This window comes from Pelodiscus sinensis, chromosome 4 (genome assembly GCF_049634645.1).
Source record: "Pelodiscus sinensis isolate JC-2024 chromosome 4, ASM4963464v1, whole genome shotgun sequence".
Classification (NCBI taxonomy): Eukaryota; Metazoa; Chordata; order Testudines; family Trionychidae; genus Pelodiscus; species Pelodiscus sinensis.
The window spans coordinates 20,912,306-20,939,224 of NC_134714.1; the positions used below are offsets into that span (position 1 = coordinate 20,912,306).

Genomic DNA, 26,919 nt, shown 5'->3' on the forward strand with positions numbered 1-26,919 from the left:
AGGTCCTTGTCTCTGACTGGTGCTCTTAGACACTACTGCGCTACTAATGATTTTTAAACCAAACCAATGCTAAGTTATTAATCCTTGCTGCCAACAACTCTGGCTCTTGAGCAGGTGTCATTTAATACATCGTTCTCGGCATACAGGCCACTCTTCAGCATCTGTTGTGAAACAGCAGCTTCAGAACAGAGCAGCTGCCTGGTCAGAAGTGGGGGAAGAATTTGGCTGTGAGCACTCCCTTAACAAAGGAGCTTAGAATATGAAACACTCCAAATACTCTTTTTCACTTTATGCTGTAAGATTTAGGGCAAGGTACAGGGATACATGATTGGTCACCCCTCCATGTGCAGCTTCCATTCATACAAGCATTGACGCAGAGGAACAGCAATTGGAAGAATATGGCTCTTTGTTTTGATTGAGATTACTGGCATTGTCATCATCCAAAAAGCACTAAGCCAGCATGTCAAGTTGATTGTTGTGACTATATGACACAAGCATGTGACTCACAGATACTTGGGCAGCTTTACATCGTTCTGTTTTACATGGAAATTATTCTTTCCCTGCTTTGACGTAGGTGTTGAGATTCAGAATTAGAAAGAAAGTCAGGCAGGCAGCTTTGTGGGAATGAGAGTGACATTTTATTCATGAAAAAACCTGTGTGCTCTATTCAGTGCCTCTGCCAGTCTACACAAGCAAATATCAACCTAAGATAATTGGCTTATGAAACTTGCCAGGCATGCCTTGTTTAACAGGTTCATTCATTTGCAAATGGCCACAGAGGTTTGCTAAAAGCTTAACTCTGTGAGTGACATTCCAAATGAAGAGGAATACATGGATCATGCTGGGAAATCCTAGTGCTGATGCCTCTGCCAGAAGGGATGTCACCCCAAAGCCAGTCTTTCAAACCATTCTCGTGTCAGTTGTGGCATCGCTCCCACAAGAAGAGAAAATGGGAAACCTAATGCTCCGGCTCTGAAGGATGTTGTTGTTATCTCTAATCTAATATGAATTATGACGTTACACAATGGATATAATTTCCCCTTCTGGAATCTTACAAAAGAAATTTGAGGACACTTATGGGTAAATAACCATTGCAGTTCAATATTGCAAGACTCAATAAGATAGATAATATTTGAGCTGACTTTTCTCATGATGTCATCAATCTTCCCTTTTTATTTGTACTTAGTTTCAAAGGACGTTATTGTACTAGAGATGCCTAGTGGTTATATTATCGCAAGGCTACTACCCTTTATTCTGTTTTCCCTAATAAAGACTAGATCTGCTGGGCCAAATTAATACTTCCTTATGAGATATGGAATAAAGATACACATGTCCTGTGTATTATTATATCTATCTAATCTATATCTATATAAATAAACACACACACACACACACTTTCCTGTTTGTTCAACTGCACAACTATCTAACACTCTGTCCTCTTATTTTAAATGGATAAAAAATGTCTCCATTTGCTGTCATCAAAGGTGGCATGTAAAGAAAAAAATTGGGCTTATGCATTTATTGTTTTGAGGAAGGCTTGAAAGATAGGTTTTAAAGAGAATTTTGCTAGTTTTGACAACAGTAGATCTTGCTTTTGTTTGCCTAGTGAAAAACTCTGAGGACTGGAGAACTAGCAAAGTTGATACTACAAAGGCAAGAGAGGGAAATGAGGGTATGTCTACACTACAAAGTTAATTTGAACTAACAGACATTAGTTCAAATTAACTTTAATAGGCGCTACACATGCAAACCGCTAGTTCGAACTTAATTCGAACTAGTGGAGCGCTTAATTCGAACTAGGTAAACCTCATTCCACGAGGACTAACACCTAGTTCGAATTAACTAGTTGGAATTAAGGGCTGTGTAGCCACTTAATTCGAACTAGTGGGAGGCTAGCCCTCCCCAGCTTGCCCTGGTGGCCACTCTGGGCACCACCAGGGAAACTATTCTGCCCCCTCCCGGCCCCGGAGCCCTTAAAGGGGCACGGGCTGGCTATGGTGCCCGTGCCAGGTGCAAGCCTGCCAGCACCCAGCCAGCAGACCCTGCACCTGGCACAGCTTGAGCCGGCCACCCGATGCCACCCAGTCCTCTGCCTCTTCCCGGGACCAGGCTGGCGGCTCCCGGGAGCCTGCCCAGGTCCGCAAAAGGCAGGCGCCCACCTGGTCTAGTGCGGACATCGTGGACCTCATCCACGACCTCCGCACTAGGCACAGGAAAGTGGCCGTCTAGGGCAGGAGAGCTGCCAGCCTGGCCACCCAGGAGCAGGTTTGCATGAAAATCAAGGTGGTCCAGTGAGACCCCCGACCCTGAGCCCTGAGCTTAGAATGGCCGTACTGGGTCAGACCAAAGGTCCATCTAGCCCAGTAGCCTGTCTGCCGACAGCGGCCAACACTAGGTATCCTGGAGGGGATGGACCAAAGACAATGACCAAGCTATTTGTCTCGTGCCATCCATCTCCAGCCTTCCACAAACAGAGGCCAGGGACACCATTTCTACCCCCTGGCTAATACCACTCCATGGACCCAACTTCCATGACTTTAAAGAGAAGTTAGATAAACTCTGTTCTAGTTGTAGCCTTCACAGCCTCCTGCAGCAAGGAGTTCCACAGGTTGACTATTTGCTTTGTGAAGAAGAACTGTCTGTTATTAGTTTGAAGCCTGCTACCCATTCATTTCATTTGGTGTCCTCTAGTCCTTCTATTATGGGAACTAATGAAGAACTTTTCTTTATGCACCCTTTCAACACCACTCATGCTTTTATAGACCTCTATCATATCCCCCCTCAGTCTCCTCCTTTTCTAAGCTGAAAAGTCCCAGTCTCTTTAGCCTCTCTTCATATGGGACCTGTTCCAAACCCCTGATCATTTTAGTTGCCCTTCCCTCTCCCACCCTCTCTCTTCCCCTCTCTCACCTCCTTTTCCCAGTCTCCCCAAGTTTTGTTCAATAAAGAGAGTTTCTATTTTTGACCACACGTGTCCTTTATTTTGTACATCAGGAAGGGGGGCTAGGGAGGGGTAAGTGGACGGAGGTGAGGGAGGAATGGGGCACGAGCCCCCGATGGGGAGGACTGGGCTGGCTCTGTGGGCTCCTCGGGGTGGAAGCTCTCCTGAAGCCCCTTGATTGACCCCCCCTCCGGATGGCAGCCTGCGGCAAGTGCAGCCGGGCTGATGGCCGAGTGCTGTGATGTGCCGAGTGTGGGCACTCAGGGCACTCCAAGCCAGGACTGCTTTGCAAGCGGGGAACCCCTGAGAACTGTCTGTCCGGGGTGGGGGTCGGGTCCCTTAAAGCACAGTCCTCGGCTAGCCTGAGGCAGCATCTCCACACTCTAAGTCCTAATCTGATGCCCTGCCGGCACTGCTTCTGGCCATCCTTAGCCTCAGTTCAGGGTCCACTCAGTGTGGACATGCTAGTTCGAATTAGCAAAACGCTAATTCGAACTAGTTTTTAAGTCTAGATGCACTAATTCGAATTAGCTTAGTTCGAATTAACTAATTCGAACTAAGTTAGTTCGAATTAGTGCTGTAGTGTAGACATACCCTGAGAGAGGGGTTTGTTGTAATAAGAATGACAAGCTTTGCTTTAACATATTTCATGTCAATGACAAATCAGCATTTTGGATAAAGGATGAGATTGTGAAAACACTTAGCACATCTCCACCCCTTCAGTAGGAGGGCTTGGTCTAATATATTTATAGTCAAATTACTCAGCAAATCCTCCAGAGAGAATCAGACTTGACAGTCCTGGCATTTCTAAGGTTAGGAACAGGGCGGTAACAAGGGGCGGAGGGTAAGTACGGTGCTGGCCATAGGTGCATCAATGCCTGGGGTGCAAATACACCATAAGTAAAAATAATAAGCTGCAAAAGTAAACTGTGATGATGCTAACCTAAGGAGAGGGGGGACATAATTCATATTTTGCCTTGGGCACAAAAATACCTAGTTTATGGTGTGGGTTAAGAAATAACAAGGTTAAAAATCCCAATTGACACCTAATAAACATAAAACAGCACAAGTCCAAGTTAAAAACCAAAACAATGAACTGCAGCAAGGGAGTTTTAGGTTGGACATTAGGGAAAACTTCGTCAGGGTGGTTATACACTGGAATAAATTGCCTAGAGAGGTTGTGGAATCTCCATCACTGGAGACATTTAAGAGCAGGTTAGATAGACATCTATCAGGGACGGTCTAGACAGTGCTTGGTCCTGCCATGAGAGCAGGGGGCTGGACTCAGTGACCTCTCCAGGTCCCTTCCAGCTCGAGTATTCTATGATTCTAAGTCCTATGGGCCCAGCCTTCTAGCCCAGAAGGTTGCATTTCAGCATAGGGTGACAGTCTCTGTATTTACATGGTTTATTCTGTAAAGATTGTAAAATGCTAAGTGATTATGGCAAAAGTAATTAAATAGCAAAAACTTGCGTTACCTTAAACTTGTAAATACTGCTCTGTGCTAGGGGACACAGTCAATTATGTCTGACTCTTTTGCTTGTCCCACTATTTATCTTAACTTAATTGCAGCTTTTAGTGGTTTTGCATTCATTTATGCTGCAGGAATCCCCCAGGTATCTCAGCAACCTGTAAATGTAGACCACTCCACTCTCTCCTATCCCAGACTAAATAGACAATCCCAGGCCTCTGAACTCACCTCTTTTTTCTTTGTAGTTTGGTTCTCCCTGTGCAGTAGATACTGAACCCCAGGTACATCTCCACTTTGTGCTTACCCAAAAGGAAACAGTGTGGATTAAAGGCTATATCACTATACCATGCATCAAGAAACTTAAGATTCTGTTCATGGCTCTGCTGCTGGTTTGTGGCTTATCTAAGGCCAGTCTGTTTGACTCCCATGCCTCCATTTCCCTTTAGCAAAGCAGCTGTATAACAGCTAGGTGGTACTGTCACTAAAGCTTCTCCTGGTTAAAGCCAGTGAACTATAAAAGTTCTGCAGTACTGAATCATTTCCCTGAAATGAACCAAACCCTTCTCCCATCCCAGGAGTTAGCAGTTAATGTAACTTCCCTTGGAAGCATTCAGTCTTGATCTCTGCTACTAATGAAGTGGACACTAAGTGATACCATTTTAAAAGTGGAGCATGAAAACTTTGATGGGCACAATTATTTCTGACTGCTTTCATCATAGCCAGAATCACAATTGGGAGTGTGCATGGAGCCCTCTGTCATTCCATATTTAGTAACAATACGGTTACGATCAATATTGCTATTGACTGAGATTAGCTGCTGAGGAGCACCATCAAATGATCATCACACAAAATGGCTGGATTCTCTGCATCATGCAAATAGCTTTGTGTTCCTCAGACTTGCCATTTTTATCTTACCCCCCAAAAAACTCCAAAGCCAAAACCAGAACCTTCAGAGATCTAGTAATTTGTCTCCTACCACACATGTATTTGAGAACATTTATTTAGGATGAGCCTAGGCGAGCCAGAGAAAGGCCTTAGTAAGCAGGAAAATAAGCCTACTAGATTTGTTTTCTTATGAGGCTCTTCACTGGCTTTTCCCTCTTCCCTCCCCACATTACAGCTTGCAAGAATTATCAGAAACTTGTCAATTTCTTGTTTCCTTCCAGTTTTCTGAGGGTACTGGCTAATGAGATTTATGTTGGGTACTGAGCTCTTTTGAAAAGCTGTTCACCAACTTTCCATTGCAGGGCCAATAAATGTTGGATTTTCAAAAATACTCCACATTGGCTCAACTTTGCTTCCCCTGAACTCCATCAGTTTTGCCATGAATTTTAGCAGGAATAGAAAAAAATCCCATCCAATGTGTCTGCTTCTTTTGTGCATGCTGGCATTTTGTGGCAAGTCAGTTTCCTCTGTTACCTGTCTAGCTACTTTATGGCATTGTCTACACTGCAGGGGGGAGCAAGACTCCCAACCCTGGCAGACAGATCAGCACTCATGGGAGCCGGGCTAGTGCTAGCGCACTCAAAATAGTAATGTGGCTGTTGTGGTTCTGGCAGAGATTCAGGCTAGGCCCCCCATGTTCAGAGCCACGGGTGCAGGTAGACTTCAGAACCTGAGCTGCTGCCTAAACCGCAACATCTGCACAGATACTTTTACCGTGCTAGCTGAAGTCCAGCTAGCGTGTGTTTGTCTACCTGTGCTGGGAGTACAGACAAGCCCTGATTCCATAAACACTTACACATGTAAGTTGTAACATGCGATAATTTCTATCGACTTTCAATGGGGCTCTACAGAGGCTATGTGTACACTATGGGTTTTTTCCGGGATACCAGAGGTATCCCAGAAAAACTTCGCCACATCCAGGGAACGTGTCTCCTCTTCCGCTTTTTTTGTGGAAGAGCAGATGCACTCTTTCAGAAGTCCTGCCTTCCTCCTTCCACGAGGAAGGAGGGCTCTTCCGAAAGCATAGTTTTTTCCAAAATTTGGCCCAGTGTAGATGCCTCTTCTGAAAAAATTGTGGAGCGCAATTTGCGTATCTTTTTCCGATAAAACCTTGTAGTTTAGACATAGCCGAATAGAGGTCTGTTTGCCTCTATGTAACCCCCTGGAGAGTGTGTGTTACAGGTTCCCCCTCACTGCTGATCTACAGCTAAATGACTTCTTTTTCAGTAAGTAGTAAACTTTCTGACCCCCCCCCCCCAAAAAAAACCCTAGCACTAAGTACAATCTGGCCCCAGGATATTGGAGACCTGGCTAGCTATTTAAAAACTGGTTTCTGTAATGGATTTACTTCGTGCTTTGCCAAAACTCTCTCCGGGATATATAAATAAATGTCTGCATATGTACACGGAAAGTTCATTTATTTTCCCCGCACAACTTCCTTACTACATCTGCATGACTATTCCTTCAGTACTGTGGCTAGAAGAAAATAAGGAGTCCAGTGGTACCTACAGACTAACAATTTTATTGTGGCATAAGCCTGAAAGGTGCCACCAGACTCCTTGTTGTTTTTGCTGAAACAGACTAACCAGCTACCTCTCTGAAACCTATGGTTAGAAACATTGCCTCAACTTATTAAAAGGTACAAACAAGAGAATGGGAGAAGGATTCAGGCAACTTCCACTATAGACTTAGAGTTCTAACAATTCTTTGTACTTACACAGCATGTTCCTGTCCAGGATCGCTCAGCCTGTAGCAACACATTTAGTTCTGCAAAGCCCCTGTGAAACAGCTATTATCCCTGTTTTACTGCTGAGAATGAAGCACGGAGAAATTAAGGGGGAAAATTTTCAAAAGGGCTCAACTTCCAGTTGGTCATTTATATAGAGGCCAGACTTTCAAAAGAGCTCTTCATTCTTTTCATTGAGAATCACATAAGAGCTGCAGGCTGATGAATATTTCTTAACATTTGCCCATAAAATGAGTGCCCCATTTCTACATGAGCACGATGGAAATAGAACCAGATCTGACCCTTTGGTCATATTAATTAATCACAAGATCATTTTCCTCTCTGCAACAGAAGCCCTTTATGCAAACATTAACCAATGAAGAGCATTAACTGGAGTCAAAAATATCATTCACTTACAGCCCTGATAAGCCATTACAAGGAATACAGGAATCAACTTCCTAGGTGTATAGTGAAAGGTACAAAATGTTCTGGGGTGAGGTGGGCTCTCCAATTAGAGATTCCAGAATGGCTGGGACGGCACCATCAAGTTATGCTGTTATGGGAACCAGCAAAAAAGGGGGCTATCTCATCTGGTGGTAGGTTCAAGGTGTTGCTGTATGTCCAGTAGCAAATAGATAACTGACCACTGCAGTTAATAACTGGCAGAATCCAGGCTCCAGATGTCTTTCCAATGTTATTGGGCTGGAATGCATCAGGGTCCGGTTATTGCAGTGAAATAGGAGGAATTCTTTTCTCCTCAGCATGATATGGGAGCTGGGACCAAAACTGTTAAAATCCAGCTGGACCCCCCCCCCCCCCCCCCACCCCATGCTGGATGCCTGTTTTGGCAGCACTTTTGAGTATTAAAGTCTGGAGTTTTTGATGCCGGAGGAGCAGCTCCACCTGTTCTCTGTGCCACGGAATTCAGAGAGTGAATACTAAATAGGATGGATCTAGCAAGATCCAGGGGCCAGAACTGGCTGGGTTGGCATGGTGCTGCTGCAGAGGGATTCACTGGGGCAGGGTCTTGCTTTTTCAGTGGCCCAGGGACAGCTATACTCCTTAAGCTTTAAAATGTGGAGGCTGGCAGGGCCAAAATCTGAAAGAATCCAGCAGCGTTCAGCGGCCAGACCCAGGATTCACAAGGTTGAGTCAGGTTTTAGCCTTTGGCTGAGGTGGAATCCCCTTCTGATGCCGGGGTAGCCTGTCACAGATAAGCCCTTTAGCAGGGGCAGGAGGGAAAAGACACCCACCCCCTGGGGCAGGGGGAACTAGATTAGCTGGAAGGCACAAGGAGCCTTGGGTGACTTACTCTGTGCTGTGTCCCAGCCTGGCTCGCGGGGCTCTGTCTGATGCGTCCTGCTGAGAGGTGAGTCAGCTCCACTGTGACTGGGGAGCTCCGCACTGCGGCTCTATAAACCAGCAGAGCGGGCGGGCTCGGGCCACGGGGAAACTCCGCCCGCGTCGGAGCTAGAGAGGGGTGCGGGAAGGGGCGCCCGGAATTCCCCGGCGCCGGGGAGCGGGGGCTCGCGGGGCAGAGGCCAGGAGGCGGGGCTAGGACACAGCAGCTGCCCCCATGGCAGGAGAGAGGGGCTGGACTCCGACTGCCCGAAGGGCTCATCCTCAATCGGAGGCAACCGAGCATAATGCAGGGGATCTGGCACAACTGATTGGACAATAATCCCTGGGGCGCCATCGTCTCGGATTGTCCAAAGCAGGATTCTGATTGGCCGGCTGGGCAATTTAGTGTGATGTCATAGCTACAGTGATGTCATAGCCCGGTGAAAATTCCCCCCCAAGACCCTTAAGATGGGTGAGCCCATGTTGGCAGGCTCCTTGGTTCTTGCCCTGCTAGGTGCTTGTTAGGAGCACAGCCTTTATCTCCAGGATTTTGGAAGAATGTCCTGCACCTTCCTTACAAATATTAGTGTAACCCACACACCTAGGCTATGTCTCCACTGGGGGGTTGTTGTGCCAGAAGTATGCAAATGAGGCTAAGCGTGGAATATCACTGAGCCTCATTTGCATACCTAATGAGCCACCATTTTTGCAGAAGAGGCTCTTGCGCTAGAAGGAGCTGTCTACACTGCCACTTCTTGCGCACGAAAAACCCTCTTGCGCAATGCCGTTATTCCCGAAAATATTCAGCATAGCGGCATTGTGCAAGACGGTTTTTCTTGTGCAAGAAGGGGCAGTGTAGACAACTCCTAGCGCAAGAGCCTCTTCTACAAAAATGGCTGCTCATTAGGTATGCAGATGAGGCTCGGCGATATTCCACGCTTAGCCTCATTTGCATACTTCTGGTGCAACAACCTGCCAGTTTAGACATAGCCCTAGTGTGGTTATTGAGCAATGCAAGAGGTACCTAGACCACAGCAACAGTTAAGACCACGACACCTTTACAGCACGGGCTGGGAGCCAGCTGGCTTTTAGCTCAGAGGGTAGATGCTCCTATACTCAGCTCCAGAGGTCCCAAGTTCAAATTACATGGTGGTGGTTACATTAGCATAGTAACTTAAAATAAAATAAATTCTCCAAAAAGGAACTATCTAGAAGCATGTGGTCCCCACCCATGGGCTGGGCTCATGACATTCTGTACTTTCTCTTGGGAAATGCTGATTGCACACAATAACCCAGGACCACAGTGGCTGGGCTGGTGGTCTTCTGGAGCTCTCAGCTGCCTGCCATCTCCACCAAAGTAATCACTGAAAACATTTCAAAACAAATGGAAGTTTGGTGTTCATCCCATTCCATGTAAAACTCACACTGAAGGTTTCATACATGAGACATCTTCCTTGGGATTAACATTCTAGTGCAACACTGGGCTAAAAATAACCCATCCATGTAGGAAACTGAAGCATTTGGAATCATCCCTCTTGCCCCCCCTTCCCACCCACATAAAGGTCTCCCCACTGCCTCTGTCTCAGGATTCTGCATTGTTGGGATAAATGTCAGTAGGTGGTACCAAATTTGTACATATGAACATAAGAATAGGTCAGCTCATCCCTTACAGATGTTTGTCTAACCTGTTCTTAAATATTTCCAATGATGGAAATTCCACAGCCTCTCTTGGCAATTTATTCCAGTGCTTAATCACCCTAGGGGCTGCATCTAGACTGGCAAGTTTTTTCGCAAAAGCATATGCTTTTGCGGAAAAACTTGTCAGCTATCTACACTGGCCGCTTGAATTTGCGCAAGAACACTGACGATCTAATGTAAGATTGTCAGTGTTCTTCTGCAAATACTATGCTGCTCCCGCGCGGGAAAAAGCCCTCTTGCTCAAATGTATTTGCGCAAGTATAGAGAGCTAAAAACTGTTTTGCGCAAAAAAGCAGGAATAAGTAGGAATAAGAAATCCTCCGGAAAAGGGCTTATTTTCCAGAGAATCACGTCTAGACTGGCGCTTTTCTCTGGCTTATCCCCAAGCCGGAAAAAAGCGGCAGCCATGTAAATGCAAATGCCACGGGGGATATTTAAATCCCCTGCGGATTTGCAATTCCGAAGTGTCTCATCTGCATCCCTTTTCCGGAAATGGGTGCCAGTGTAGACACAGCCTTGATGTTTAATAAATTGTATTTGCTTTGAACCTTATGAAATGATCACTGGGCCAAGAAAGCATGCAGTGTGAAGAGAGCACCTGGGAGTGGGGAAACCCTAACCCCTGCCCCAAGTGACTACAAGGTTGGGGATTAAGCCCCAGGAAACCTGGGCCCAGCCTTGTTGGGGTTTTGGGGACTCTGCTACTCAGGAGAGTGGAAGGGGAGCTCTCAGAATCAGGGAAGCCGTGGGGTAAAGGAAGTGGGAGCGGGGACTCAGATCCTTTCGCTGGTCCATTTCACCAGGGTGATATAGAAGCCAGGAAAGTTCCCTACAATAGTGGGACCATTCCCTCGCTTACACAGGCAACATGAATTTCTTGTGCAAGAAAGCCCTATGGTTAAAATGACCATCAGAGCTTTCTTGCACAAGAGAGCGTCTACACTGGCATGGATGCTCTTGTGCAAAAGCACATCTCTTGCGCAAAAGCACATGCCAGTGTAGACACTCTTTTCTGGAAGAGTTTTTGCAGAAGAACTCTTCCGAAAAAGAGTTTTTGTGTGAGAACGTGCCAGTGTAGATGTAGCCTTAGGCTACGTCTACACTGGCAGGTGCTTGTGCAAGAACATCTTGTGTAAGAGTTCCTGTGCAAGAACTCTTTCACAAGAACACATCCACACAGCCATGTGCTTTTGCACAACAGATATGCTTTTGCACAAGAGCATCCATGGCAGTATGGACGCTCTCTTGTGCAAGAAAGCTCTGATGGTCATTTTAGCCATAGGGCTTTCTTGCGCAAGAAACCCCTGCCGCATGCTCTCTCTTCCCATTCTTTACTGTAAATTGTCTTGTGCAAGAGCTGGTGGGCCATGTGGACGCTCTGCGGGTTATTGCACAAGAACAGCTGTTCTTGCACAAGAACCCGCAAGTATGGACATAGCCTTAAAGGCCCCAGTTTTGAGAGTTAAATTGCAGGTAGACTACTGCTTACAGTGGAGGAACTTGGATGTGGGGTGAGCAGCCAGATTTGCTATTCTTGACATTTCTGCCAGTTTTCCCCCTGTCACTCTCCAGTGTCAAGTGCCTACCCCCTGGATAATGCTTTCCATGCAGGAGCATATGCACAAGATGAGAAGTGTAGTCCCACTTGCGGCTTGTGCAGATAAAGAGGTGGAAAACACTGTCTCAGGAATGTGAAATGGACACTCTCTCCAGATCCAACCGCCCTGCGCCTTTTTTAAAGCTCTGTTGAATTCAGAGCGTTCTCACCATTTGAGTACCAAGCGAGAGCACCTCAACCAGCATCACAAGATCAGGAGACAGGCAGCTGCTGCAGTAATTTTTCTGTTTCTGGCAAAGGGTTTAGATCAATGTTCCCTCTAATTTTTTCCAGACACATGAAGAATAAATGTTGTTGTGTGCACTGAGACATGTGAGGATGTGCAACACCAGTAGAAACATGCGATCTGCTCTGGGTACTCTGCTAATCAGCTGGGTGGCATTTGAATCTCTCCTGGGTGGCTACGCAAGCGCTCAGCTTACAGGGAACACTGATTTAGATACTAAAGTGATAGATGCTTCAGAAGAACTGAAGAGAGGGAGAGCCTGAGCTTCAGTTGGTGCAAAGGAGGCATAGACCAGCAGCTTCCAAACTTTAGAGTAGGGGATGCAACCCCCATCTTGCCTGGATCTGGCCTCCAAGCCCCCCTCTCCTCCCAGCACTGGGGAGCCAGTGCTGGTGCTCCAGCCTCTGCTGCTCTCTCACAGGGTTGGAACACAAAATCTAGTAACCTGAGACTTCCTAGGCTCTGATGTGTGAGGGGAATGTGGGGAGTGTCTTTCTTCTTCTCATTTGGGAGCCATGTCAGTGAGGGTTTGTTTTTCCTTTTTATTTATTTAATTAATTTATTTATTTTGCTTCTCATTCGCACCTGACCCCTCACCCAAAAAGGTTCCCCACCACTGCTTTAGGGGGTCATGCTCCCCCTTACTCCTGTCTGTGCCCCTCCTCCTAAGCCAGGAGCAAGGCTGTAGCTTGGGGTGGGGAGCACAGATGAGTAGGGGGCAAGGGTAGTTGGGAGTGGGCCCAGATGAGAGCCGGAGCCTGGAATGTGGCTCAGGTAGGAGCAGAGCAGAGCTGGGGATAGGAAAGGTCCAGGGTGGTGCTCCCTGCTCACCCTTTCATGCCTGTCTGGATTTTCATCACAGGGTTTTGCCCCACATATTGGGGACCTCTGGCACAGACATACCCGAACTAATACTCTTCACTGTTTTATGAGCGAATAAATAGACAGGTAGATTTATACAGGATCTGATGGCCAAGATCATACAAATGTGGTACGTCCTGTAATGAATGCATGATTGACTGATTTTTGCATTTTGTGCAAGAGGATGAATCATTTCTCCTTCAAAAATAAGGAAAATGCACGATAACCACGCTATCTTTATAACCAATCATCTTTTTACATCCACTCTACTGTAGGCAAGAAACTGGTACAGATGTTTTATGAAGTTCTGTTGGTGACATTCCAGAGTCAATGAGCTAATTATAAAAGAATAAATGTTTTCTTATTTGAACACACTTAATCATTGGGATGTGTCTGAGCTCTCTGATTAAGCATGTTTAATTAACTAGTGATGGGTGATTTTATTTCCTCATTGGGATTTTCCAAGTGCTGAGCTAGTTTAAATCCAGCTGCCCACGAATAAATTCTGGGCTGCCAATACATGTATAATCATATGGCTTTTTGATTACAGACTAAAACCCTGCTCTAACCATACTCTCTGTTTCAGAGATCTTAGAATCTGATTTGGAAACAGACTCACTTTCTGCCTTAAATAACTGAAGGGGTTAAGCTGCATAAAAGCAATGTTAGTGCAGCCCTGTAGTTGAGTCTATGAAATAGTTCCAAAAGCAGGCTGAACTGGAAAAACTACTACACACTAAACCAGTTTTCCCATAGAGGGCTTAGGGGGCTGACTTAATGCAGTAGTTTTTTTCCTCTGGATACATGGATTATTTTTATCCTATTTCACTACAAAAAGAAGCATGGAATCAATTTAGCCCATGTAGGAATTTGTTTGTGTGACCAAACCCATTCCACAGTTGCTCAATCTGCTAAGAAAGGGTGATTAGGTTACTTGGTGGGTTCACAGAAATTCAGCAAGATACCTGTTTCCTTAGAAGATTTGGAATGTCAGCTAACATCCACCATAATATCTTCACTGCCAAGAGGACAGTCATACAGCTCCTGAAATCTAACCCCAAGATAGTGCTCAAAACAGCAGTCAAAGGGGGTGCATCACTGTAGTCCTCAACTCTGACAGCTATTTAATGAAGCTAACTACCAACACTCAGACACCACCTACTATGAAGAACTCAAAGAAGGCCCTGCCTGACAGTTTACCCAGGAACTTAAGGATGTTATCAGTTCCTTCCCCACACAACTCCAAACAACCCCAAAAATTTAAGAAAAATTCTACAAATGTATTCCCCACAAACCTATCCCATGCACCTTCTACATGCTTCTCAAGACTCACAAACAAGGGAACCCAGACAGACCCATCATATCTGGCCATGGCACTAAAGGAATATCAGACTCATAGAAACTACCCGCAAACTGCTCCCCACACAAAGGGCCAGCTTCCTCCAGGGCATAAGTGACTTCCTCCACAAACACCACAATATTAACGACTTCTCTCCACCACAGTGTTCCCTTCCCCATGTCTCTGTATACCAACATCCACTACAATGACGGCACCACTGCCTGCCTCAAATGCTTATAAGACTATGTACAACCCTCAGAACTTCACCCCAGATACATTGCAAAATTCATCCATTTCATCCTTCCCATAATAATTTTACATTCAGTAACCATTCGTCCAAACCATGGGAACAGCCATAGATACTCTGATGGTTCCCCTATTTTGCCCTCCTCTTCACGGGCCACACCCTCACAATGGTATGGAGGAGGCTAATGAGCTCCGCAGGACCTGTGTCACACCAATGAGATGCCCTTGCAAGGGAAAAGGAGGAGCTTAAAATTGACCACAGGAAGGGGCAGTGAACAGGAAGATGGCTGCTGCACCCAGAGACTGCTCATAACAGAGAGGTCCAGCCGAGGAAGAGAAAGCAGTGAAACACATTGCTCCCACAGTTGACCTGACTAACAACTAAGCAATACGTCCTAGGAAGAGGAGTAAAAGATAAAGCCTGTGAAGAGGCAATAGACTGAGAGACTAAGTCCCTAGCATTGAATCTCTTTGGGCTGCCTAAGACACTGGTCCTAATGCCAGCCAGATTGTCCTCTCTTGTAAGGGGAAGAGTTGAGGAGTGGATACCATCTGCCTATACATGGCCCTGGCAGAGTTCCCCTAAGTGCTGCCAATAAGGGGAGAAGAGTGAGTAAACAATGGACAGTGGGATGGGATGGGGGGGTGGAGTGTTCAGGGAGCCCCCCAGCAGCCTTGAAGAAGAATTTCTGGGCAAATGCATCACAAAAGTACTGAAATACATAAGATACCTAAATGATACTTTTATTTTCTGGACAGATGGCTTTAACTTCTTCATAGATTCCAAAACTTCAACAACCACCATCCATCCATTAAACTCTCTATGGAACACTCTCCCACCAGCATCAATTTTCCGCACCCCATAATCAGTTTTAACTATGGAATCCTACAGCCAAACACATACAACAGGAGATGTCAGTTGTTGTGTCCCCTTCTGAACATTTCCATTGCCCCGCCCCCCAAAGAAATTCTGTTGATGAGCTGGATACATTAACATGGGGCACTTGGCCAATAGCTAAAGAACCCCATTGTTCACAGATGCTGAGTTGGTCATTGCTTTAGAGATCCTAGGAGAAAAGGTTTCCACTGAGGGTGGAGAACATTGGCTAAGGTAGAGTGGGAGCAGACAAGAGCAACAGAAAATGGAGCACCCTGGTGAATATATTGAGATAGGTGTGCCATGAGACCTTATGGCCATATGTTGGTATATTTGGCCCAGAAGTATAGCGGTGTAAGGGGTGTAGCATTAGCTGATGGCATTTCAGTTTCAGTAAGTCTAATTGGTGGAACCCACATTGTGAGGGGAATTAGCCAATCAGCCAGTGCTACCTGTGTGAAAAAGGGGTACATTGCTCAGGAGATGGTAGTGGTGCCTGCAGGAGGAGGCTGGGAAGTTTGAACCAAAATAAATGACAGCATGGAGTGAAAGAAAGCAAAGAAAGCAGCTGGTAGCTCAAAGGCAGGGGTAAAAGTTGAGACCAGAACTGTACCAGGCCTGGCATCCTTATCAAGGGGGCAAAAGAGGTAGCAACATAAAAGAGCTTTTGGACCCTTCTGGCAGGGTTGCTGACAAGGTTGGGGGTAGGAGAAGGGGGAAGTTGATCACTTTCACCTTTGCTGACAGGGAACTTTGTGAGATGAGTGATTGAGGGAATGTGATCTCCCACTTTAAGATAAGGGGATGAGGGAACCAGTTCTTGAAACTGCTTTGCATTTTATCTACAAATGAGTCAAAGCACCCAGCTATTGCTCTTCTTTCGCAATGGAGTGCCTAAATATTGAACTTTAATCAGGGTGTCTTTCCCTTGGACCTAGGGGTGCTCAACTTTTTCAGTCCTTTCCTCTGGTAACAGAATGTGTCCATGCCCTCTCCCGATACTGCACAAGCTGTTGATGTCAGCCTAATTCTGTCAGTGTCTACACTATAACCTTGTTCCCACTGATATCAGTGCTGTACTACACCTCCACAAGAGACATAAGGCTAATGTCGGTGTATTTAGGGCAAGACCAAGTCCTAATTGCTCCTGCATTTCTCAGATCTATTGGCTATTGTTCTTGTCGCTCCACTGGAGAAATTAACAAGAAACCTGGCCCCCAGCTCCTCAGTTGGGCTGCTTCCAGCATCCACTCCCACCCAGGCTCTCGACTGTCCACTCCCCACCAACAGCACAGCAGGTAACTGGCCTCTGGGTACAGATTTCCTACTGGGAACCCAGCTGCCCTCTTGGATTTGTGGCTCTCCCCACCGTGAGGCTGGCCGACCCAGTGTCTTGGCCCCCTGCTCCCTACTGAGAACATGGCTGAGCTCACTCAATGGCTCTGTGCCCAGAGTTTGGTTGGCTGCTGTGCCTCAGGTGGGGAGCAAGGAGCTGAGAGCCAGGAAGGAGAGGTGGGAAGCCAGACTCCTAGCAGGGAGGATCCTTGCCCAGTGTCTGATCCAGTTGCTCCATTACCCAGCCCATTGTGGCTGCCCTGTTCCCAGCGGGGCACCAGTGATGTGGGGGGTATACCAGGTCCCAATGGGGAGCTGTGCATTGAGCTGAGAACAGTGGCTGTCAGGTCACTTTCATTGTCCTTTTGAAATGGGTGGAAGTGCTCCTAGTGAAAACATGCACCTCCAGCAGAAGGAGGGTGGTGTGGACATGAAGCAGTAGCAGCTGTGGTATCTGTAAGTTGACCTAACCTAGGTCAACTTAAGTGCATAGTATAGTTGTGCCCTAAGAGAGCTTTGGAAGCAGCTTGTTTCTGTGATACGTTAGCTTGGATTCCCCAGTTTATTGTGGCTCTTTTATGATCTTTCCCGCACTCCCAAAGAGCAACAGGGACAACAGAAAAGGCAGGGTTTATAGCCAGCTCTGTTACATTTAGGTTGGGGTTGGGCGTTTGGGTTAATGGACTAAACTGGGCCAGGGAAGTGGCTTGAAAATTCCAAGATCTTGAGCAGCTCTTTGGAGATCTTGGCTTCATAAATCTCTCGTGATCAGCTGTTCAGATATTTGTGCCATCTTGAGCCACATTTGTACTGAACTATCAGTGTAGGGCCCATCTGGTTTTGACCTAACCCAATGTCAAAACTGAAAGATGGGTTTGGGACCAGGAATTCAAATCTGACAGCAGCACTCTGAAATGTAGGTTATAGGAGGGATTCATTTTTGTGGCTGGTCTGACACCGTTATCCTGATACTTACTAGAGGAGGGTCCATATTTGAGGTTTCAGTTTGGGTCCAGCTGTCACAGATATGTTTTAAATGTACAGGAGTTAGTAATGTTGGCAGTGTGATCCAGCAGCGAGGGCACAGGACCAGGAGTCAGGGAACTTGTGAGCTAGTCCTGGTTCTAAAAGAATTGTTTTATGACCTTGGGCAAATCACTTAGTGCTTTGTATCTGTTTCCCCATCTACAGAATGGGGACTGTGATATTTTTGTCAAATGTTATGTGAGCTCTAGGTAGTATTATTGTCAAATACACGTAATGGTGAATATTACAGAGTAATATATGAGAACACTATGATTCTATTGTGACCCTTTAGGCAAGAAGTCCAACAATAGGGGGATTTTCATTTATTTCCATGATTCTTATGGCTATCTTAGGTATTACTTTAGCAGAGTCCGTGGAGAAAGTAATATAAATAGTGCTATTGAGTACAGGAAATATTCTCACTTCCCATCTGAAAAAGGTCTTTGGCAGAAACGTCTTTTGCCAGGAACTGAATGGAGCTTGAGAAATCCATGTCTGGAGATTTGCCAAGAAAAAGATTAGCTTTCTCCTCTGTGCAGGTGCTAACAGGCTCTCAGAAGGCAGAAATGAAGTTATTCCACTGGAGCACACCTGACTTAAAATGTAAGGGTGCGTCTAGATTGGCAAGATTTTGCGCAAAAGCAAATGCTTTTGCGCAAAAGCTTGCCACCTGTCTATACTCGCCATGAGAATTTGTGCAAGAGCACTGATGTTCTAATGTAAGAAATCAGTGCTTCTTGTGCAAATATGTTGCTGCTCCTGCTCAGGGATAAGCCCTCTTGCGCAGGAATACTTGCGCAAGAGGGCCAGTGTAGACAGGCACCTTAATTTCTTGTGCAAGAAAGCCCGATGGCTAAAATGGCCATCGGAGCTTTCTTGTGCAAAAGCGCATCTATACTGGGCATGGATGCTTTTGCGCAAAAGCAAATATTTTGAGAAAAGGCACTTGCCAATATAGACACTCTCTTGTGCAAATAGTTTTAATGGAAAAACTTTTCAGTTAAAAATATTTGCGCTAAATCATGCCAGTCTAGACGCAGCCTAAATGTGTCCCAGCACTTTCTATTCCCAGTGCTGCCTTTTCAATAGGGAGGGAACACTGATTAGTGGTTAGAGCAGAAGACCATCAGGAAAGGTGAATTCTATCCTTGGCTCTTCCATCCTCTGTGGGATCTTGAGCAATTCACCACTTAACACCTGTGCTTTGTTTTCCCTGTCTCTACTGGGATGGCAGCAGCAATAATTACCTATATCACAAGAAGGACGTGAGGCATAATTATACAAGTACATTGAGATTCTGGAACCAAAAGCTATATGAAAACACTGCACTATAGTTGTCTTATGACTCCACCTTCATGCTTTTCATGCTCTTTATTTATTTAAAATTGAGATTGCTAATGTCTTCTGACAGCACACACCTATTGTGGCATTGCCATAAACATGCAGCAGTTAACTTTATACAACCCAAAATGCGGTGGGGATGTGTCAGCTGTATATTTTTGTCAAATACTTCAGCTACCAATGCTATTCAGAGAATCCCAGTGTTCCAAATATCACTCAGCAAAACTGCATGTTACTCACTCATTCCTCAGTATTTCAGATTTATCCTTCCTCTTCCGACTCAGGTGTCTCCTGGTTGGTGCCCTAACTTGAGTGTGGATAGGTAACTGCTTCCACTCAGGGGCTCATGGACCAAGCAATTGAACATCTTCTGAAACAGTTTCCAAGGTCAGATATTTAAAATGGCTTCTGCAAGGTTGCAAGTCAAGTAGTTTTCAACAGCCTTCTAAAAAAACAAGCTTACCCTGCTGCACACTGGCTGCCAGCAGGCAGCACGGCTGTTATCTGAAACCCTTTGGTTCATGAAAACAGTCGTGGAACTGTCAGTGGACTGCTTTTATAGCTCACCTCCTCTGTGTGGGCAGAAATGTGTATGTCCTTAATAATCAGTATGTATGGGGATTTCTGGCCTCATTAGAGTTCAAATTTGTCTTTGATCACCGTGAAACAGTCTCTCAAATGCAGGCCATTATGTAAGTGTCATAGTGTAGCTTCTATATTGAAGACAAGTGGACTAAATTTAGATCAGAAGGAATGCAGTGGTGATTCAAAAGGTCGTCAGAGCTTTCCTGGGCTACAGCTTACAATAGAGACTCCTATCTGATGGTAGCAGGTTGCTGGTATATATAGGAGTATGTCCTGTTGACTGTGATCCTGAATAATGAACAAAGGCATAGGAGTGTAGGAGAGGGTTTTTAAAAGAAGCAAAAGAGGCTGGGCAAAGATTAGAATGTTGTTAGTGATGGGAAGAAGACTCAAGGGAGACTCGTAAGGACCACAAATTATGTCAAACATTATAAATTGTCCATCTTAGGCCCTGAGTCAACAAAATACTTAAGCATGTGCTTAGCTCTAACCAGTCAGGTGATCCCAATGGGGTTACTTCTATGGTTAGAACTCAGTTCATTCTTAAGTGCTCTGCAGCAGCATCAGGGCTTTAATCTGTATAGGGAAGGAGTATTACTGAGTTCACTCTTTCTTTTAGATATAGAAAGCAAACAAGCATAGGCTGTCTCTGTCCCACTTCTTCCATTCCTTGCACAGCTGGCCACCTTAAGATCTATCATATTTTTATCTCATTGCACCCAGGAAGTTCAGTGGAATGGGGCTCACATGCATCTTGCAGAACAGGTGCACTGCTCCTCTAGTCTCTGAGAAGATGGTAGCAGATCTTCAGCAGGACATTTGTTGGGAAATAAGGTCCCTGCTTCCTACTTTACTTACACAGCAGACCTCCTCAGAACCTTGGCATCATGAACCGTCCTGTGTGTCCCACCTCTGTGTTTAGGAACCTGCCTGTGTGGTTAGCCTGTCCTGAACACTGATGGGACTGTATCTTTGCTGTTCACAAACTCACTTGCCTGTTCTGACCATCAAACTATGACTGCAGTGCAGTCTGAGAACCCATCCTCTGAAAGCCAGTGAACATTTCAGTCACATTTCTCATGCCGACCTTTTGGGTGTTAAGCACAGGGTTAATTGCCTCACAGACTTTCACTACCAAAAGTGGACTTTCCAACACCTAAGTGCTACATTATTATCATAACCAGGACATGGGCAGGCTAACTTAGTGGTGGGTACTGGGCTCTGGAGTCAGGCTGGGTCAGATAACAGGAGGTCAGAGTTTGTGGTGGGCTGGGGGAAATCCTGAGTGTCACATGTCAGGCAGAATCAGGTTACCAAGAGACAGGCAGTAGAAGTAGCTATTGCAGGAGAAGCAGTCCTAAGTAGATGGAACCTATTTGTGTGGACTATATTCTGTTCCTGTGATTAGTTTCAGTAGAAGCTGTGAACCAATCAGGACCCCCTGTGCTCCACCAATCGGCTCCCAGGATTGGGATCATAGAATCATAGAGCTGGAAAAGACCACAGGAGGTCATCAAGTCCAGCCCCCTGTCCAAGGCAGGACCAATCCTTGTCAGAATTCAACTCCATGTCTGACAATTGTTAGCAAGTCACTGGGTGGCAGGTTGGAACTTACTAGCTCTTAACAGCCCCCTAAAACAGTGTTTCCCAATTTTATTTGGCCACAGAACCCTTTTAAACTTGAAATAATTTTGCAGGACCCCTAATAATAGTCTCAAATACGGAGCTGAAAAAGTAGATCACAAATAAGTAAGGATAATAATAAACTTTGTCCGACGCGGCACTAGTATATTCATATTCAGTCACCCACATGATCCACGCTCCCTGAGAGTGAGTACAGGGATTTATGATGGTATATAACAGGCAATTGCACCACTGTGTGACTGCGCGTGGAGCACTGAGTAATAATATCATTGTCCCCAATTTAGCTGGCATTACACCGGGACACTTATAACAGTAAACACAAATTAAAATAGTTTTCAATAAAATTCATGAATGCTTAAATATTTATTATTTTTTAAATGTTATTCTAATGGAATTCTAATGAAATGTTCTCACGGAATCCTTATTTTCACTTTGCGGAACCTGCAGAACACCATATGGGAAATACTGCCCTAGAACCTTCCCAAAATTGTCTACATGACCAACCGCCTAAGGCTGAGGCAGCCGCCGGGGAAGGCTGAGGCTGTGGTGTAGCAGTTTGGCTCCATCCAGCCACCAGGGAAGGCAGCCCAGTTCAGCAGCCCGGCCACCTGGGAGCAATGAGCCACTGTGTGGCAGCCCTGCTCCACCTAGCCACCGAGGAGGCATCGGGCCACTACGTGGCAGCCCAGCTTTCCCCAGCTTCCAGGGAGGCATCGGGCTGCTGCATGGCAGTCTGGCTTCCTCCAGCCACTCAGGAGGGATGGGGCTGCAGCTCAGCAGCCTGGCTTCCCCAGATACCAAGAAGAGCCAGGCCAGGACTGAAATGCTCTTGAAATGCAATCCAGTGTCTCGCCATATTCATTCTTCGCTGCACAGACATTTCACCTGCAAGAAAGAGCAGGATCTGCTTATTCAGCTTTGGCTTTGACCCAGTTTTGAATGAACAGAACTGATCTGGAGGAGTCACTGGTCAACATGAAGATGGGAAAGTCTTTCTTCTGCACAAAAGTTCAGAAAGCACAGGAATATGCTACCAACGACACTCCACAAACCATTTCCTAGGGAGGCTCCACCTGACACAAAGAATTCTGGGATATGCCTCCCCTGAAATCAAAGCCCCAGAATTGCATATCTGGAGCAGCAGTGTGGACACAGCACACAAGGTTTGGTGCATAATAAACACAGGAAAGGTGGACTCTTGCAGCAGCTTTGCCTGGTTTATGGCTTCATGGACATACATAATCCACAACAGGAGTATGCACAACAGCGTGGTTTTACCTATAGTGGGACATTTCCAGAGGGCTAAGTCACTGGATGGACCACCATAGTTCAAAGGAGGAGGGTGAGGCAAAGGGGCTGCAATGTCAGGTCTTGCCAGGAGGAAGCGCTCTGGGATGATTATTCTGTGTTATTGTGACTTTAGAATGCAGCAAAAGACACTCCTTTGGAGCTGCATGCTTACGGTACATGTTTCAACACAAACAATTGCAAGCACTGAGCTCATAATGAAAGAGACTTTCCAAACAACAAGAAGGCAATAGGTCTGGGAATAGTTACTAATGAGGCTGAATCAGTGTCATTATCTGAACACAGTTAATTGTACTGTGAATTCTTAGTTTGTTCTATAATATAATATGCGGAATGTGGAATCTCCAAGAGAAAAACTGGGACAGGATTTTTTTTTCAACAGCTAATTTGAATAATCCTGGGACTATTTGACAGGGTTGCCCGTAACAGCAGGAAACTGGACTGAATAACCCAGAAGGTCATTTCTTTAGGACTTTAGGACTTCATTAGGACTTTCAATCTTATGTCCTATTTACCTGATGGAAATGAAGCAACTGGACTTAAGTATGTGGATACAGTGATGATGTGTGATCACAATGTAATATTTAGACTCACTGTGGGTGATCAGGGTATCTCTTCAATTGAATGCTCCTGTCATGGCTGGAGGTCCTTTCCATGTTGCATTTTACAATTGTGGCATATTTGATTTGAGACACAATCAGAGACCTTCTCTGAGTTCTTAGCAAGAATTTTGCTGCAAGATTAATAGCTTCTCATCGTTAAATGTGTCAGAGAAAAATATCTATCATACTTCCCCCTTCAATCCAGGATTCTTCTGAAATGGATCACTGGCTTTAAAAAGTACAGTTGTTTCTCACTGTGCAGTGGGAGAGGGCGACAGTAGCCCGAGGCTTCGGGCTTATCAGTACAACACCATGATGTCCGTTCAGTGAATACACTTCGGCTACGTCTAGACTACACCCCTCTGTTGGCAGAGGGATCTAAATTAGACCCTTCAAAATTGCAAATGAAGCAGGGATTTAAATATCCCGCACTTCATTTGCATAATCGCGTAATGGCGCTCTTTCAAAAAAGTGCTATTTGGAAAGTAAAACCGTGGTCTAGACATGGTTCTTTCGAAAATGGCAGGTTTTTTCAAAAGGTCCTGTACTCCTCATTTTTAGACCACGGCTTTACTTTCGAAATGGTGCTTTTTCGAAAGAGCGCCATTAAAAGTGCAGAATATTTAAATCCCTGCTTCATTTGTAATTTCAAAGTGTCTAATTTACATCCCTCTGTTGAAAGAGGGAGTAGTTTAGACACAGCCTTCTAGAGGAAAGGAACCCAATTTGTTTGCATTAGTTAAACTAGCTTGTTGAGATTTCCAGGCTAGAAAAATTGAAGGAATTATATTTATTATTGGTAGAGGAGGAGACACAGTCATTGTATGTGACCCCATTCTGTTAAGCACCGTGGAAGGTTTCAAAACTGCAGCCACAAGAGAGAAATCAAAAGTGTTACGTCTTTATTTCTTCCAGATTTCACATTTGGCATTTAGACAGGCTTTTCTCTTCCAGCTGTGAGGTCATCACATATTCTAAACCAAGTGGGCATTGTTGATACTTTTATCAAATCTTCCAGAGAAAACGTTATCAGGGGTGTGGATTCAATAGTGAAGTCAGTGGGGATTTTACCATTAACTACAGAGAGAGAGAGAGAGAGAGGAGAGAGAGAGAGCCCTTAATTTCCTATCATGACACAAGATGTTTTAGATGAGATTTAAACGCAAAGGCCCTGACCTTCTGTGATCATTAACATTCCCATGAATCATTTCAGAGAAAATAATGGCTCTAATGTCCTGACCAGATTAGAGTACAGTAACTTAATCCTGCCTTCCTAAAATTGCTTAGTTAGTTTGTTAAAATTTCCTTCATTTCCTACCCTGTCCTCTTATTCACTGTTGCTATGTTCAACCCCAGAGATGGTCAAATTGCAGTAATAGGTGAGTTGATTCACATACATGGACCCCTGCCAGCACTCATGTGAGCTGTTCCATTAATGCCAAAGAAATACGGAGACCGTTCTTAAAGCATCTCTGCCTGTAATAGCATTACCACATTGCTGGCAGCATTCCCTATTGTAAGCGTGGGCTATACAGTGACATTATTGGAACATTATCTAGTCATCAAAGGCAAAATGAAAATATTTGTAGTGACCAATGGTTTTGCATGCACTTGTACCTACTAGTGTAAAGAAGGGCTTCCTAGAATAAGCTTTGTTTGGCTTACACAGCATTAATGTCTTTCTAAATACTTACTCTATTTGCTTTTGTTTAAGTTCCTGGAGCTGGAAAACATGTTGGGAAACTCCCCTGCTACTTTTGGCTCTTGTGACTCTCATGCAACAAATTTACATAAAATAAATTAGCCTTGCTGGGACAATGAGGCTAACGGAGGAATTTACAAATGGCAACAATGTCTATAAACCTACCTACTGAGCAGTTTAAACAGGAAGGGTAAAAAGCCGTAGCTCTTGTTTGAAGCTACAAGAGAATAAATAACTCTCTGAAACTGTAACACATGATAGTTTCCGCTCACAGCCAGCACACAGCTGTTCCATTAGCCTTCCTGTTGTCTCTGTGCTGGGTGCACAAGCAATAACATGCACTTGCTGAAAATGAACCTATATTCCTACAAACAATAGGGACTTCCTAATGTCAGTCTAGCAGAAGAAATGTACAACCAGAGGCTTGTTTAAATGGTTGCCAAGAGAGACTGTCAGAGGAAACAGAAAATACTGCTCAGGCTGAATCCTGGGGAGCCAGGCACTGCTGGGCCTAGTGCTGTAGAAATGCTCCATTTCTGCTTGGAAGCGGGAGGCAGGCAATAGACAAACCGACAACTCTGTTCTGTGGAGTAAAGCTCTGTGCTATCAATTCAAAACATCATGTGCTGTGCACTGTAAGGATCCCAAGAAGAGCAGAAGTGTGATTCCTACCTCTACCACATCTCACCGGTGCGAGCTGCTGGCTGCGCCCCCAAAGACAGTATGTCAGGGAGACTTCAGTAGATCGTGTGACTTCAAATGCGACGGCTCCAGACATCCTTAATCAATCATTGTTTGCCTGGTCTCAGTGTAGCGGTCAGGCTTCCTCAGCTGCACACCTGGGGCCTGGCTCTGAATTCGGGAGTTAGCTCAGTGGTCTTGAGCTGCAGGTTTAAATCTCACAGGGGGGTCTGGGTAGCAGTCTCAGACTTTCTTCACTGGTGGTTTATCTCCCCCACCCCTGATTTCTGCCTCTCATTTAGCAACAGCTTTATAAGAGGTTTTCAAACTGGGGGGGGACACCTTCCTCCAGCCCTGTGTGGCGAGGTTCAGGAAGGGAGCATCATCTGCACCCTGAACTCACCTCAGCAGACTGTCTGGGGTGAGGATGGGTGTGTGCAGGCCTGCTGATCAGCAAGACAAGGGGGACAATAGCCCTGGAGCCTCACAATTCAAAGGACTCCGGGGCTCCCAGTCATCACCGGAGGACCACACTGTGCACTCCACGCAATGCGAAAGGCTGAGGGGGTGTGCTGTGCTCTGGGTGCTGCTGAGGGCTGCCTGGAGGCTGGTATGGTGTGCTCTGGGCAGCACTCAGGGCTGGCTACCCAGGCCTCACTCCATCTGGGAGCATAGGGGAAGGGCCCCCACCTTGCCCAGGGGCCTGTGGAGGTTGTTGGCGCCCCTGAGTGTGTGCAACCAAAAGAGTGTTTTTCACAGTTTTTGAGCTGAGCCTCACCCCTTTGAATTACAATTTTTCATTGCAGCTTCCCTCTCCCACCTCGGCTTCCACACATCCCAGACAGGCTAGGGTAGAGGTGGTGCTTCCGCCACAAGCCTCCTGGTGTCACCGCTTGCCCTTCCCTCTCTGCACCAGTTTGAAACCTTTATAATAGATCCAGAGGCGCTGCGTGGAAAGGTCGTCTGTCTGCCCGTCCTACCTCTCCCCGCCGAACCCTGCACTACCAACAATTACACATTGACTCTGACACTGTCACACAGTGCTCCAGCTGAGGGGAGCATAGGTACAGACTGTTAGGCATTGTCTAACTTAAAAGTTTAAAGTGCAACTACGGCAGCGAGTTATACTAAAAATGTGGCCTCAGCAGGAGCACTGGGGGTATGTCTACACTGGCAGCTTCTTGCGCAAGAACTCTTTTGCGGAAGAGTCCTTGTGCAAAAACTCTTCCAGAAGAGAGTGTCTACACTGCCATGTGCTTTTGCACAAGACATGTGCTTTTGTGCAAGAGCATCCATGGCAATGTAGACGCTCCCTTCCGTAAGAAAGCTCTGATGGCCATTTTAACCATAGGGGCTTCTTGCACAAGAAATTCATGTTGCCTGTCTACAGTGCCCTCTTCTGGAAG

General features: G+C 45.7%; 1 protein-coding gene across 5 annotated transcripts in view; it reads right to left on the minus strand.

Moving 5' to 3' along the window:
- Positions 1-19,379, minus strand: part of TNFAIP2 (TNF alpha induced protein 2) — a 43,902-nt gene extending 24,523 nt beyond the window's left edge. Inside the window, exons 1-2 of one of the 5 annotated variants that reach the window (XM_014571973.3) lie at positions 8,396-8,794; positions 4,641-4,711 (exon numbers count right to left, since the gene is read on the minus strand). In XM_014571973.3, coding sequence (XP_014427459.3) covers positions 4,641-4,711; positions 8,396-8,779 — 455 coding nt within the window. In that variant the 5' untranslated portion in view covers positions 8,780-8,794. Of the gene's footprint in view, positions 1-4,640; positions 4,712-7,074; positions 7,167-8,395; positions 8,795-19,231 lie in introns of those variants that run through there. The other 4 variants (XM_025183057.2, XM_025183056.2, XM_075926503.1 and 1 more) reach the window with 4 other exon arrangements.
- Positions 19,380-26,919: the final 7,540 nt, after the last annotated feature.